This window comes from Phalacrocorax carbo, chromosome 3 (assembly GCF_963921805.1).
Source record: "Phalacrocorax carbo chromosome 3, bPhaCar2.1, whole genome shotgun sequence".
NCBI classification, from domain to species: domain Eukaryota; kingdom Metazoa; phylum Chordata; class Aves; order Suliformes; family Phalacrocoracidae; genus Phalacrocorax; species Phalacrocorax carbo.
This window is the reverse complement of record NC_087515.1, coordinates 77,089,131-77,101,645: the sequence shown is the minus strand read 5'-3', so window position 1 is coordinate 77,101,645 and position 12,515 is coordinate 77,089,131. Positions and strand designations below refer to the sequence as shown.

General features: G+C 41.7%; 1 protein-coding gene across 1 annotated transcript in view; it reads right to left on the bottom strand.

The window, feature by feature from the left end:
- Positions 1 to 12,515, bottom strand: part of LAMA4 (laminin subunit alpha 4) — a 107,819-nt gene that overhangs the window by 71,416 nt on the left and 23,888 nt on the right. The window contains exon 3 of the mRNA XM_009511816.2: positions 1,348 to 1,472. Coding sequence (XP_009510111.2) covers positions 1,348 to 1,472 — 125 coding nt within the window. The remainder of the gene's footprint in view (positions 1 to 1,347; positions 1,473 to 12,515) is intronic.

Below are 12,515 nucleotides of genomic sequence, written 5' to 3'. Positions count from 1 at the left end.
GTGGCTGCTCTGTGCCCAACAGGTTAAAAAAAAAAATCACTTTCCTTTGCTAAGGAAAAAGCACTGCTTCCGACTGTTGTAATTCTACTGTTTCTGGCATTACAGCCATTCCTGAAACTGAGGAAGTGGTCTGCTTTGTCTGTGAGCTCACTCACTCCTAAGTCCTTTCAAATGTGAGCAAAGCCAGGTTCTCCCCGTCTCTGGAGGATTTTCTCTCTAGTACAGGCAAGGCTGCAGTTTTTCAGCAATAGCTGTTCTCCACCCCACAGCCCTCCACACAAGTCTGCAGCTCGCTGCAAAAGCCAAGAGATGATCTGTGGGAGTTTGACCGAGGGATTTTGCTCCATTGCCATTTTGAGCCTGTGCCACTGAGCAGCTGAGTAAAATGCAGCTCATCCCACCTTGAGGCTGTATGAGTAATCCTATAGCAACCGCAAACAAATACAGTGAGGAAATTCCCCTTTGCTGAGCAGCCCTGCTGAAAGCAAAATGGGAAACAACACAAGAGGAGTAGGTATCTCACTAAACAATAGCTTTAACCCATGCCAAGTATTTACTAGCATGTCCTCTGTGCACTATAGTGATATTTGCATAGATGCCTCTCTCTCAGAGCATGGACCTCAGGCAGGAGGAAGCTGGTAATTACTTTCACCTGCATTACTGATGTATCACTAACAGTTTCTAATAGCTGGTCATGCTTTGTACTTATTTGTTTCTTCTGAAGGCACAAAGTGGCTAACAGCTGGAGCTCTTTGGCTTTGTCTTGGTTTTCTGTCAGGCTTCCAAATTTCTTATCCAAAGGTAGCTGAAGGGCACTGTACCTGTCACAGGGTTGTCCAGCCCCTTCCTTTTAACTGTCCTGTATTAACCAGATCCAGCCATTTCTTGCTCAAGAGTCTGCCTGGGTATGCTTTTTCATGGTTGGTTTTACCATCCAGAGGTCATGGACTGACCTTTCTGTGTGTCTGTCTGTCTCAGCCACATACATCCCTGAAGCCACCTTCCCACAGAATTTGTCTTTGAGGGATTCTTAACTAGCAGAATTAAGTTCTTAACTTAACTTCAGAGCTAACCAGACAGCTGAATAATCTCCCCTACATAAGAGGAAGAACTTGAATTTGCTCAAATATTTTCTTCTCCCTCTTGATAAGAATTGTTACAAGCACCTTCTAAATGAAATGCTGTTTCCTGTGGTTATAGATGTGGGCAACTGGAAGTCCTCTTATTTTCCCCCAGTTGGCAAGGGCAGCAGCCTTTGTCTCCTGCATCCAGGAAGGGATGCTGACCCCACCTTGGAAAAGGCCAAAGCCAACCCAAATCAAAGAGAAGCAGAAACTCTTTACGTACTTGGCAAGTGCTGGCAGGGGGCAGGGGCAGGGCTGGCAGAACGTGGGCACTCCTCTGACAACGTCACCAATGAAGCCGTCCGGACATTGCTCGCAGTGCTGTCCTGTTGTGTTTCTTTGGCAGTCCTTCAGTGGAAAGAGAGAGAGTATTGAATGTTAAACAGAGGTGCTGCCTAATTCAGAAAGAGATCATTTAGCTGAAGACCCAGCCAAGCTGAATAGGGGCTGATGCCAGAACCCGACCCTTCAAGGCACTGACAGATGAAGCCAAACCAGCTAACACCATTACAAATAAAAATGCTATAAATGATAATACTGGCCAGCCAGCAAGTGTTGGCAAGGACAAAACAGACATATGTACCTGCCAGGTGCTGGAGCGGAAGCAGCACTGCCTGTCATCAGAGATGTCGGGGGTACTCAGGTGTAGCTGGCAGCACTGTTTTATGTTGCACGTGCCAGTACCAAAAAAATCCCCTTTACTGACACCAAAACAGAATGAAAAGTATCTGCTGGTAAATACTATCAACAGATTTCAGTCTAGAGAAAGGTTTCAGTGAGGCTGCTTCTTGGACTCGATGACTGGAAAAGAGCATCAGGGGAATCTGCCTGCAAGTGGTGGCTAATACGCCGGTGGCTCTGATGTTTTTCTCCTGAGATGAAAAGTGTTACAGCATGAAAGGATGTGTTATTACTACACCTTGTTCTCAGCCTTAAAGGAGGTCCGCTTAATGGAGGGAAGAAGCAGGAGTCTTCTATAAGTGGCCTTTATATAAAATACAGAGCAACTGTGTAAAATGTCACTCACTTTATAAGCAAGTTTCATCTCCACAGTTTAATGCTTGTGAGGAAATATGCTCCATTGTGCAGAGGCAAATTGGCCACCAGCTGATATTTTTGAGGCTCCATAGAAGTAAATCAATCTGTTGTAATTCATACAGAATATTTGTTCCAAAATATTTTGTGATGCTAGGTACAAAATTATGCCTCTCAGATAATATTTTCAATCACAAAAAATTGTCATGGTTTGCTGTAAATAATTCAAAATAGAATTTCTAAGTCCTGCAATCTTAAGTAAGCATTTTTATATCTTTTGGTTTAGAAATGGACACACTTAGATGCCATAGGTTATGAGGGCTTTCCCCTAGGCACATGGCAAGGTGGTGAGTAGTGCAGAGTGCGTGAACAGTGCTTCTGCATGCTGCAGGACTCCTGCAGGCTCCTGTCCCCCTTTCTGCTTTAGCAAAATACCCAGAAGTTGCCATCCAAACCCCAGAACCCTCCAAATTCTAGCTGTCTCGCTGAATTACTTTAAAAGAGTAGGAAGGGTGCAGAAGTGCTTTTCTTGCAACTGTGCAATGAATTTTGCAATGTCCCTGAATCAGAACTCTCTAATTACACTACTTTGTACTGATACAGTACAGATGCAAACAGCTATGCAAGGTTTGAGGCAGCAAGGAGTCAGCTCCATGGCAGAAATATGTGGAGAACTGCTCTGTCAGTGCATATTTGCTGTGGTTTTAGGTTAGCATGCTTGATTCTGTCCTCTTCTGACCTACAAACAGTGGATCATGTGTGCTGGTTTTGGCTGGGTTAGAGTTAATCTTCTTCGCAGTAGCTAGTATGGGGCTGTTTTGGATTTGTGCTAAAAACAGTGTTGATAATACAGGGATGTTTTAGTTACAGCTGAGCAGTGCTTACACAGCCTTTTCTGATTCTCACCCCACCAGCGAGCAGGCTGGGGGTGCACAAGGAGCTGGGAGGGGACACAGCCAGGACAGCTGACCCCAACTGACCAGAGGGATATCCCTCACCATGTGATGTCATGCTCAGCATATGGAGCTGGGGGAAGAAGGAGGAAAGAGCCGACTTTCGGAGTGATGGCGTTTGTCTTCCCAAATAATTGTTATGGGAGATGGAGCCCTGCTTTCCTGGAGATAGCTGAACACCTGCCTGCCCATGGGAAGGAGTGAATGAATTCCTTGCTTTGCTTTGCTTGCGTGCATGGCTTTTGCTTTACCTATTAAACTGTCTTTATCTCAACCCACAGGTTTTCTCACTTTTACTCTTCCGGGGGGGTAAGTGAGAGAGCAGCTGTGCGGGGCTTGGTTGCTGACTGGGGTTAAACCACAACGTCATGGAAACTGCAGACTGATGGATATGATTTTCATCCCTGGTAAGATGTCTATAGTAAAAAAGAAGTGTCTATAATAAAGAAGAAGATGTCCGAGTACATGACTATCATCGGAGTCAGGAACTCCTGCTTCACTAACCTGCTGTGTGTATGTATGAAGGGTAACCAGAGGACATAACATATCTGGACTTTAAAAAAAGCCAACTAAGTTGTTAGGGGACTTGAAGAAGGTTTCTTTTACAAACTGAAAGCTGATAAAGGCTAGGAAGCACTGGGTAGGGAATTTTCAGGGTAGGGAAGAGTCACTATTCAGATCACCTAGGCCTTGGTGCTAAGACCAGTTTTGTTCAGTATTCACCCATGTCTTGCAAACAGAGAAACCAAAAATGCTAGGGCTGCTCAGCTGAGAGAGGGAGACTGAGAGAGAAAATGTCAGGAAGGTGTGTTTGGAAAATAAGCTGAATGCAGGACAATAGTTCACCTGAATCCTGCAATACAAGAGCTGAGGGGCACTGACTTGAAAAGGTACTTCTCTACACAGAAGGTAAGAAACTTCTGTAACCCGCTGCCAGGAGGTAACAGTATTTGCAGGGGCAAAAAGGGGTTTCCTAGAGGAATTAGTGGGCCACAGATTCATAACTGGATTCGAAAAGAATTCAGGAGACGGATGCTGGTGGAGTACAAAGCAGAGACTTCAGAAGGAGGCCGGGCTAGGTGTCCTCCCCAAACATCACTGCTGCAGACCCAGTATGGGCTGCAGAGACCTTTGGTTGGGCCCTGCAGGGGACCTCTTGTGCTGTGTTCAGAGTCGGTGCAGGTGCTAGGAAATGACCGTGGTGCTCCAGTTTATTCTCCAGTAGTCATATAATCCCATCACAGAAGTCACTGTGCTGTCAGCAGCTGGCAGTCGCTGAAAAAACAGGGAAGCTGGTTGTGGGATTTCAGGAGCACCCGCAGCGGAAGGGACCTCCCCAGCACGGGGCAAGGGCCACCTTGGCCTCTCTGGTAGGAGCTGCTTCAGCAGCGCCAGCTTGGGGGTGGGTGAGCTTACCTTACTGACTTTTCATCTGGGCAAGTCCCTACAGATTTGAAATTAACTTTCTACTCCAACCATGGTGTGTTCTTTGAAGAAAAGTGTATGAGAAGAGAGGACTGTGATTAGGGAAGGTGTTTAATGAAAACAAAGTTTCCCTTGCACAGGCATTGCTAAATGAGTTTTGTATCCAAGTATTGTAACTTTGATTTAGTGGCAGAATTTTGTCCTGGCAAAGCTGATTTTTTTTTTTTTTACTTTTTTTTTTTCTCCCTAAGTCTGTGTGCAGATGACATCAATCTGCATTGAAAAGTGTAATTCCAGTAAAAGACACTCTGCCTTGTGAAAACACATCTGATTTATTTTAGCCAATATTCCTAATTTGTATCCCATTAAAGCCCCCAGTTGGGACTGATTAATTTAGTTCAGATCCTTTGTGGTTCTAGAAGACTTTGCTTCTGTTGCTGCACTTTTTGTAGTCGTACAGGACCTATTGCACAGCAATTATTTATTTCTACAAAGCTGTGATTTGGCCAAAGAGCTCTACAGCAGGTAGACTATAATAAGCAAAGGAAAAAAGTAAATTTATTTCTCCATGGATCTTTAAATAGATTAAACACCAATAGTTGTAGAGCTAAAGGTGGTTTTTCATAGTAATATTTGCTGTAAAGTAGAGAGTATTTAGTATACAGAAAACCAGAAGTTTATTTTAACTAAAATGCTCTAAAATACAGAAAGCTTATCTAGAAGGAAGAGGAGGAGGAAAGAAACTTGGTGAAAGCAAAGAAGCTGAGAGCAAATGAGGGCAGAGTGGCAGGCAGCCACTGGGGAGAGATGTCCAGATCTCGCACCCCTCTCTTGTGAGTGCACTAACCACAAGGCATACCATGTGAGCCAGAAGGAAGTGGAAGGCTAATACAGTTTTAAAAATAGTTTGCATTTGTCATCACTCAATGAAAAGGTGATCTTAATGTACCGCAAGAGAGAGATGAGAGCATGGGCACTGAGTGCTTGAAGAGAAAGAGCAATCCTGTATCTGAAGCACTGGTGGAGGCCTCAGGTGGGCTGCGTTGCGTTGTAGCCTTCATCATGCTCTTTCTTTTCACTCTGAGCAATTCACTTCACCTCTCTTGTCCTCAGCTCTCCAAACAACACATGGGTATTATCAGAATAAATCCATTATTGGTTTCCAAAGCTCAGGTACTATTGTGAACAGAGCAGAGCAGAGCAGCAGGGGAGCTGATGTTGCTCCTTAAATCTTCAGTGTTTTTCATCTTCTAAAGCAAAGTGCTAAAAGACCCTTTTACCCCAAAGACCCTGTTAGCTGAGTGCTTGAGGCACTTTTGTAGTTTTTCTCTGGTTAGCGATTATGTAAAAGTGGCTTTATCTTATTTAACAAGTCAGAACTCCTGTGGGTATTTAGAATCATATTTTTACAGTGATAAAAAAGTGTCCTAATATTTTATGTTCCATTAGCTTGCAGCTCCAACAAAACTGCTAACTGCAAGAAGCCTGTGAGACATCTCTGAAGGCAGGGGGGACACCCTCCCTGCAGCTCATGTGTGATTCTCAGCGCTGGATGGCACTGGCTTGTTAGTTTGAGAAAAGTGTTTTGCTTCTAAACAGATCACTTTTGACAGAGAAATAATGATGATGGTAAAAAGGGAATTCCATTTATGGTGATTTTTGTGAAACTGGATTTTGAAGAAGTGTGTTGCTGTAGGAGTTGCAAGGGCTACTCCTGGTCCTGATATTCAGACATGCTTTGGAATGAAAGGCATCATTTATGGTTGATGGTATAAATCCGACTGTGTGCAGGATTGCTCACAGCCTTCCCTGCCTCAGTGGTTCATTCAAAGGTACTCAGAAATTCACAGAAATATATTTACTGATATCAGTGTCTATTTTTTCAAATAAACTCAGTATATAGTTTCTGTTCTGCTTTCCTTTGAAAAACAAGGAAGAATGAAGTAAAAATCTCTAGAAAATATGCAGTGATATGCATCTTAGGACATCAAACACTGAAGCTGGCAGAAAATTGCTGTCTGTCTTTCTACAGAATAGAGTGAGACATGGTACGGGTCACAAAATCAGATACAGGTATGCAGTTAAAATTATTGCAACTAGCATTATAGTACTCTACTTTTGGTAAGCTATGTTTTAAATTACAGTAAGTGAAAATTCTAAGCTAAATGATTTCCATATGCCCACGTTAATACAACCTTTATTTTTATAAAGCAAGAGTCAAGGCAGCTTCAGAGGAGGTAATCCAAAGTAATAGCAGCCTGGCTTCTAAAAGCTTCTATACAAGGATACAGCATATATCATAATTCATCCATTGGTACGGCAGCAGCAGCTTGTCAGATGACAGAGTGGCTGGAGTGCATTTTCCTATGTTAGCCTTAGCTGGTCCTACTACTCTGCTCTCACTCAGTACCATCAATCAGGGTAAGGGTTTCTTCCTGGCCCTTACTGTAACTATCTATACTTTATACACATGAAAAGTACATGGTAAGGTGCTATGGGGGGATACCTGGGAATGGTTGTCAGCACTGAGCTCCTGCACTCATCTGCTTGGGAAGTAAATTTAGGACCACTGCTCTGAGACCAAAGAGAACTTGGTGCGATGCAGTTCTGCTCAGTAAATATGCTTGTGAACAAATAATAAAAAAAGTTTGTTGATCCTCTTCAGGTAATGGTACTAGGCCAAGTTTCCCAGCAAAAAAACCCAAACATGCTTTTCTGAAAATGAATATAACTGAAAATCTAAGAGGTGGGAATTGGCCCCACCTTAATTTAGGAACCTGAACTTAAGAGAGAAGAGGTCCTTCTAACGGTCTTCAAAGGGACCAGCTTCATTAAGTGTGCCATTCAGGCAGCTATTTTAGGGAGATTATTTCATTGGATGGCTAACACTTAGTGTAATTTAGGCAGGCTGCGCCTCCTCCTTAGGAAACTAAGATAGCAGACTGGTTTTCTGCCTACCCTCTGGAGTTAAAGGAGAAAGACAGGACATGCCACAGAGTGGTGCAGAGCGCGTGTGCTAGGCACCTAATGCTGGGTGGTATGGGGATTCTTCAGGGCAAAAAATTAATACCCATCCCTGCTTCTAGTGAAAATACCCCCAAAAATCCTAGGGTCTGAAATATTGTCTGTGATATCTGGAAATGTCTTCAGAGCCTGGTCAGGAATTTCAGCTGAAACCAGTCATTGTTACAATATAGAAGGATCTGTTTTTTTCCATTATTTCTTGTTCTTCTGAGAGATAGCCTTGTAACAATTGTTAATGCAGAAAGATTGCACAAGAATAAATAAATTATATAGGTAAAGAGATGCAAGTGTTTTATATTGCTGTGCAGTGTACGAACATTGGCAGCCCTTCCTTGCAGCCTTGGCCTGACTTTCTATGTGCCCCTTGTACAGGCTGCACAGGAAATGGAAATCAAACGGTCGCATGTTGGCGTCACTGTTGCAAGCTTTCGATAGTAGAACAGTTAGGACAACAACTACTATGTTAAAGCATACCTAAAAAGGAGGGAAATATTTACGTATGAGGCACTGAGACTATTAACACTAATGCTTTTGACAACTACTGCATACCAAAACACTCTGGAGAAGAGAAGGGCTCCATTTCAGCACCAGACTGTTGTAGTTCTGGTTGGCTTTCCAAATATGTATCAACAAGGTCACTATAGATAGATGTAGTCAATCTTTATAGAAAGAAACCATGAACTGTAAACTGCAAGGCTCTTCATGAAGCCAGAAGTACCTATAAGCTGGAGAGTTCTGCTAGCTCCCTGCAGCTTTTTGCTCATGCTTGACGGATGGTTGTAGATCCACTGGCGATTCTCCAGACCTGCCTTGGCAATCATGTGGAACATATTATCCTTACGGGCAGAACTGCCAAAACCGTTCCAACCTTTCCACTCAGCTGCAAACCCAAACACTTAAAAACAAATCACTTACACGACAATACGCTCTATTGTAAAAAATTCCATAAAAGGCTGGAAAGTATACCAGCGAATTTATCATCTCCACCGTTATGATCCTTTGGTCTTTCTTGTTCCAAAACCGTTTAATTTATTTATTTATTTATTTTTGAGAACTCTTTGGATGCCTTATATACATGCTGATCAAATATACAGCACTTAGAGTTTTTTAGGTAGACACTTTCAAATTTATCCTTTACCTTCTGCTATAGTGCTCTCCCCAGACTTGCTCCTCTGCTCTATGCATTTATGAAGATCTAACCTCCATTAATAGTAGAAACCTCAGAACGGACACTGATAACTCAGTCCAACAAAAATTTCATCTGGATATCCAGCTTTGCAATTTTTAAATCCTTTCAACCTTCCAGTCAATTTTACTGTGTTCATCTGGAGTCATTGCCATAGTACTTTGCAGTCACCTCAAGCAAATTCCTTCCCTACTGTATGCAATCAAGTTTTTTAGTAGGGCAGAGCCAAGCCCATTATCCTATTTGCACATGGTATGACAGCTCATTGCTTTAGACAAGCTGTTTTACCTCCATATGTCACTCATTTCAGAGTTGACCGCTGTGTTGGCCACTGTGATGTTCTGCTCAGCTCTCAAGTCATTCGAAGCCCACTTCTGTGTCTGAATTTTCAAATGTTGAGCCCTCAGTGGAGGCATTCTAAAGAAATATCTTAGCTATGGGTTGCTGGTGGGGTAAGGTCTGGGGACGGTGAAGGAGGCAAAACATTCCCTTCATATCTTCACATCTTATTAGCAGCAAAACCTGATTGCTTGGCCTTTATGCAAGGGAAATGCACAACACTGTCTGCAGGCTGCCACTTCCAGCTTTTACAGTTTCACCCAGTTAACAACACATATATACATGTTTCTAAAATCAAAAGCTAGAGGGTCCTACAACTGAATTCCTCTTCTTCTCTTAGCTAGGATTGAGAAGCTTATGTTAAAAGTCCAAAGTCAGTACAAAAAATTGGTGTTTCTTCCTCTACTAGCCTTATATGTGTCACCAGATGATGTCTTTGAAACGAAGCAGTATTTGACATCTGTATTGTATTATATCATTAATGGAGCCTAAGCTGTGCTGGCTGCTCTTCTAACACTGGGGTGATTTTCTGTACTAAAAAAATGGACTGAGTGGCTCTTCAGTTTTAATCACAGAACAATGCGATTGATTTCTTCCCCAGTTTTATGTTGACATCTATGTAATAAAGGCTCTGTCTGCAATAATTTCTTCTGTCTGGTTACCTAATGAGATTGTTGATTCATTGATTGTGTCATTCAATAAGCTTTTAAAGACTCATGGTTTTGATTTACACTCTATGAATAAGCTGAGAGAAGTTTTTAAACAGAACCCTAAGGTAGATACTTATGTCAGCAGAAATTAAAGGTGTGAGTACTTTACCCTAAGGCATCATTAATAGGGGATTAATTTTATTTGATTTAAATTCAGGGCAGAGGCCAATGAAAATTTCGTTAATTTGTATGCTGTGGGAACCACATTCACCAAATTTATTTAGGGGATTTGCATAATATGATGGTCTTAGAGCACTGCATGGAGTCTGACCCTTATATTTCTTCCCTTTTCAAGTAGAGTACTTCTTCATTTTCATACTGCCTTGTTCATTTATTTGGTTCTTATGGCTTAGTTATTACTGAAACTACAAAAAATAATTATCTACCAACTGAACACAGTGTTATTATTGCTTTCATGTTGTCTTCCATCATTGTTAGCAGAGTTAACTTTAAAAAATGATATATTTTTTTCATTTTTAAGTCGTTCCATTGTGTGAATAAACATGTAGACATAGAAACTTTTAACTTTGTGAAACATACGTTCTTCCAAAGATCTTCTGCTTTGCATCCAAAGATGCTTCTACTAAAGGACATTCTGTAACATACATGACTCATGGTTAGGGTAGTGTGTGGTGCCAGCAGGGAGTCCGTAAATGAAAAAATTTTAGAATACTGCTGCATTTCAGCAGCAGGGAGACAGCAGGTTTACACTGATAGAAATGGAGGATGACAACTATAATAATATGGGATAAATACAGAATAGATATATTTATATATTTACAACCTATTAAAAATGAAATAAATGCAGAAAGTCTTATGACTTCCTATCAGGTGTGGTAGTTACCACTGCAAGAATTATTGGAGTAATTTGCCTAAAAATTTGAGGATGGAGAAAATAGTGAGCTCTCAATACCATGTGGTCCTGTCTCTTAGGAGAAACTCCTGGTCATATAGGCACCTACTTGTTTCTGCTCCAGCCTCAGCCCCCAGCAGGCTTTGGCCAGATCCAGTCCTGTGCTTCACCAGATTGGTCCTTAGGGAAGGCTGCTTTGTTCACTGTTTTGAATATAAGTCACATTATCAACCATCAAGTCTCATTTTCCCAAATTACTTTCATTCATCTAACATGCTTCTTCCTGCTGTAATTCAAGTTATATCTTTCTTTCTCTAAGCCTTTCTTCTCCCAGGCTTTCTCAGTCACATTTTGTAGTTTACCAATTTCATCAATCTTCTGACCTTCCCTGGAAATGTCCAAATCCTCAGGAATGTCCTCTTATTGCTGTCCCCATGGGCATTTCTGGTTCTGTTTTATGCTATCATACCATCAAAACCCCTTTTCATTCTGTTTTTTTCCTTGCACCACACTATTTCCCTCTCTCTTTCACTCTTGTTTCACTTAAGCCTTTTCGCTGTTCCTTTTTATTCAGAAGTAAGTGGCCTAAGCTTAATGGCTTATCAAATGGCTTATTTGAACTCATGCAGTAAGCTGGCGTTTAGATCTTAGTTTTGTTCCTTACTACCTGATCAGTTCCAAGAGTTTAGTAACCCAAAGAAACCCCAGTCAGGAATACACATATACTTTCAGATTATTTCCCGCTGATACAGTAACTTTGTTTTCGTTTGGGTTTTTTCCCCAACCCTTGTCATTGGCCTTGTTTTTGTAGCAGATAGGAAACAAGTCTTCTGTTGTGTTTGTAAACTGAGGATCTAATCACTTCCCAACCTCATATATTCTACTCCAGAAACTCTCTGGTCACCAGAGTCATCAGAAGCAGACATTTGTCAAGCTCTCTCTCTTGTTCTCAAGTCTTGCATCGGAAGTTTCCTCTTGTCATCATTGTCACCCGCCACTAACAGCACAATCATCCCATAAGGAAAAGCCATATGCATGTGAAAGAGAATAGCTGGGCATGCCTGGCAGAGTAAAAGCACTTTTAAAACTTTAATATTAAAACACTAAGCCAATAAGTGTTCTGCAGAAATCAGCCAATCCTAAGCACACTACAGTGGCCAAGCCATAATAATAGTCAGCTGCACTGTCTTCCTCCCACAGGAATAAAAATGGTAGGAAATATGCCATGGAGCACGGCTCTATGTATTTGTATAACTGAAAAGTTGATAGAGGCTGCAACAATGCAAAGTATGCGAATATTATCAGGCCATTTTATGAAGAGACAAACTGAGGGCAAAGGTTTATGACTTGTCAAATGTAACACATGGCAGAGCAAGGAGCTCTGGGCTCTACTCCTGCTTTACAAGCCTATAAAGAGTACACTAGTGCCTAGCTCTTGCTATGTGGTTTAGATACATTATGCTATTAACTTCCATCCTTTTTTTAGTGTATTACTGCTCTGATTGTCCACGAGTAGTTTGGGTAAGTTTTACTGGACTGATCTTTGCTCTGGAGCTATGGGTGATCAGCTATTAATACTAACTCACAGCTTTCTGTATGAGTTGATTCTGAGTGAGACCGAACGTATGGGGAATTGTAATACTGCCTCAGAGTTCAACACACTGTTCCCTTGGTGTGTTGTTTCAACCTCCTCATGTTGTTCCTTCACAGCAGGAGGCTGCCATGCAGCAGAATTACTATGGATAACACATGTATATACACTCACAGGGGTCACTCACCATTGTAAATTGTTTATATGATATACAGCACTGTATTCATAAAGGGGAGAATGAAATGTGTTTGAATGTATACATTTTTCTCTAGGGG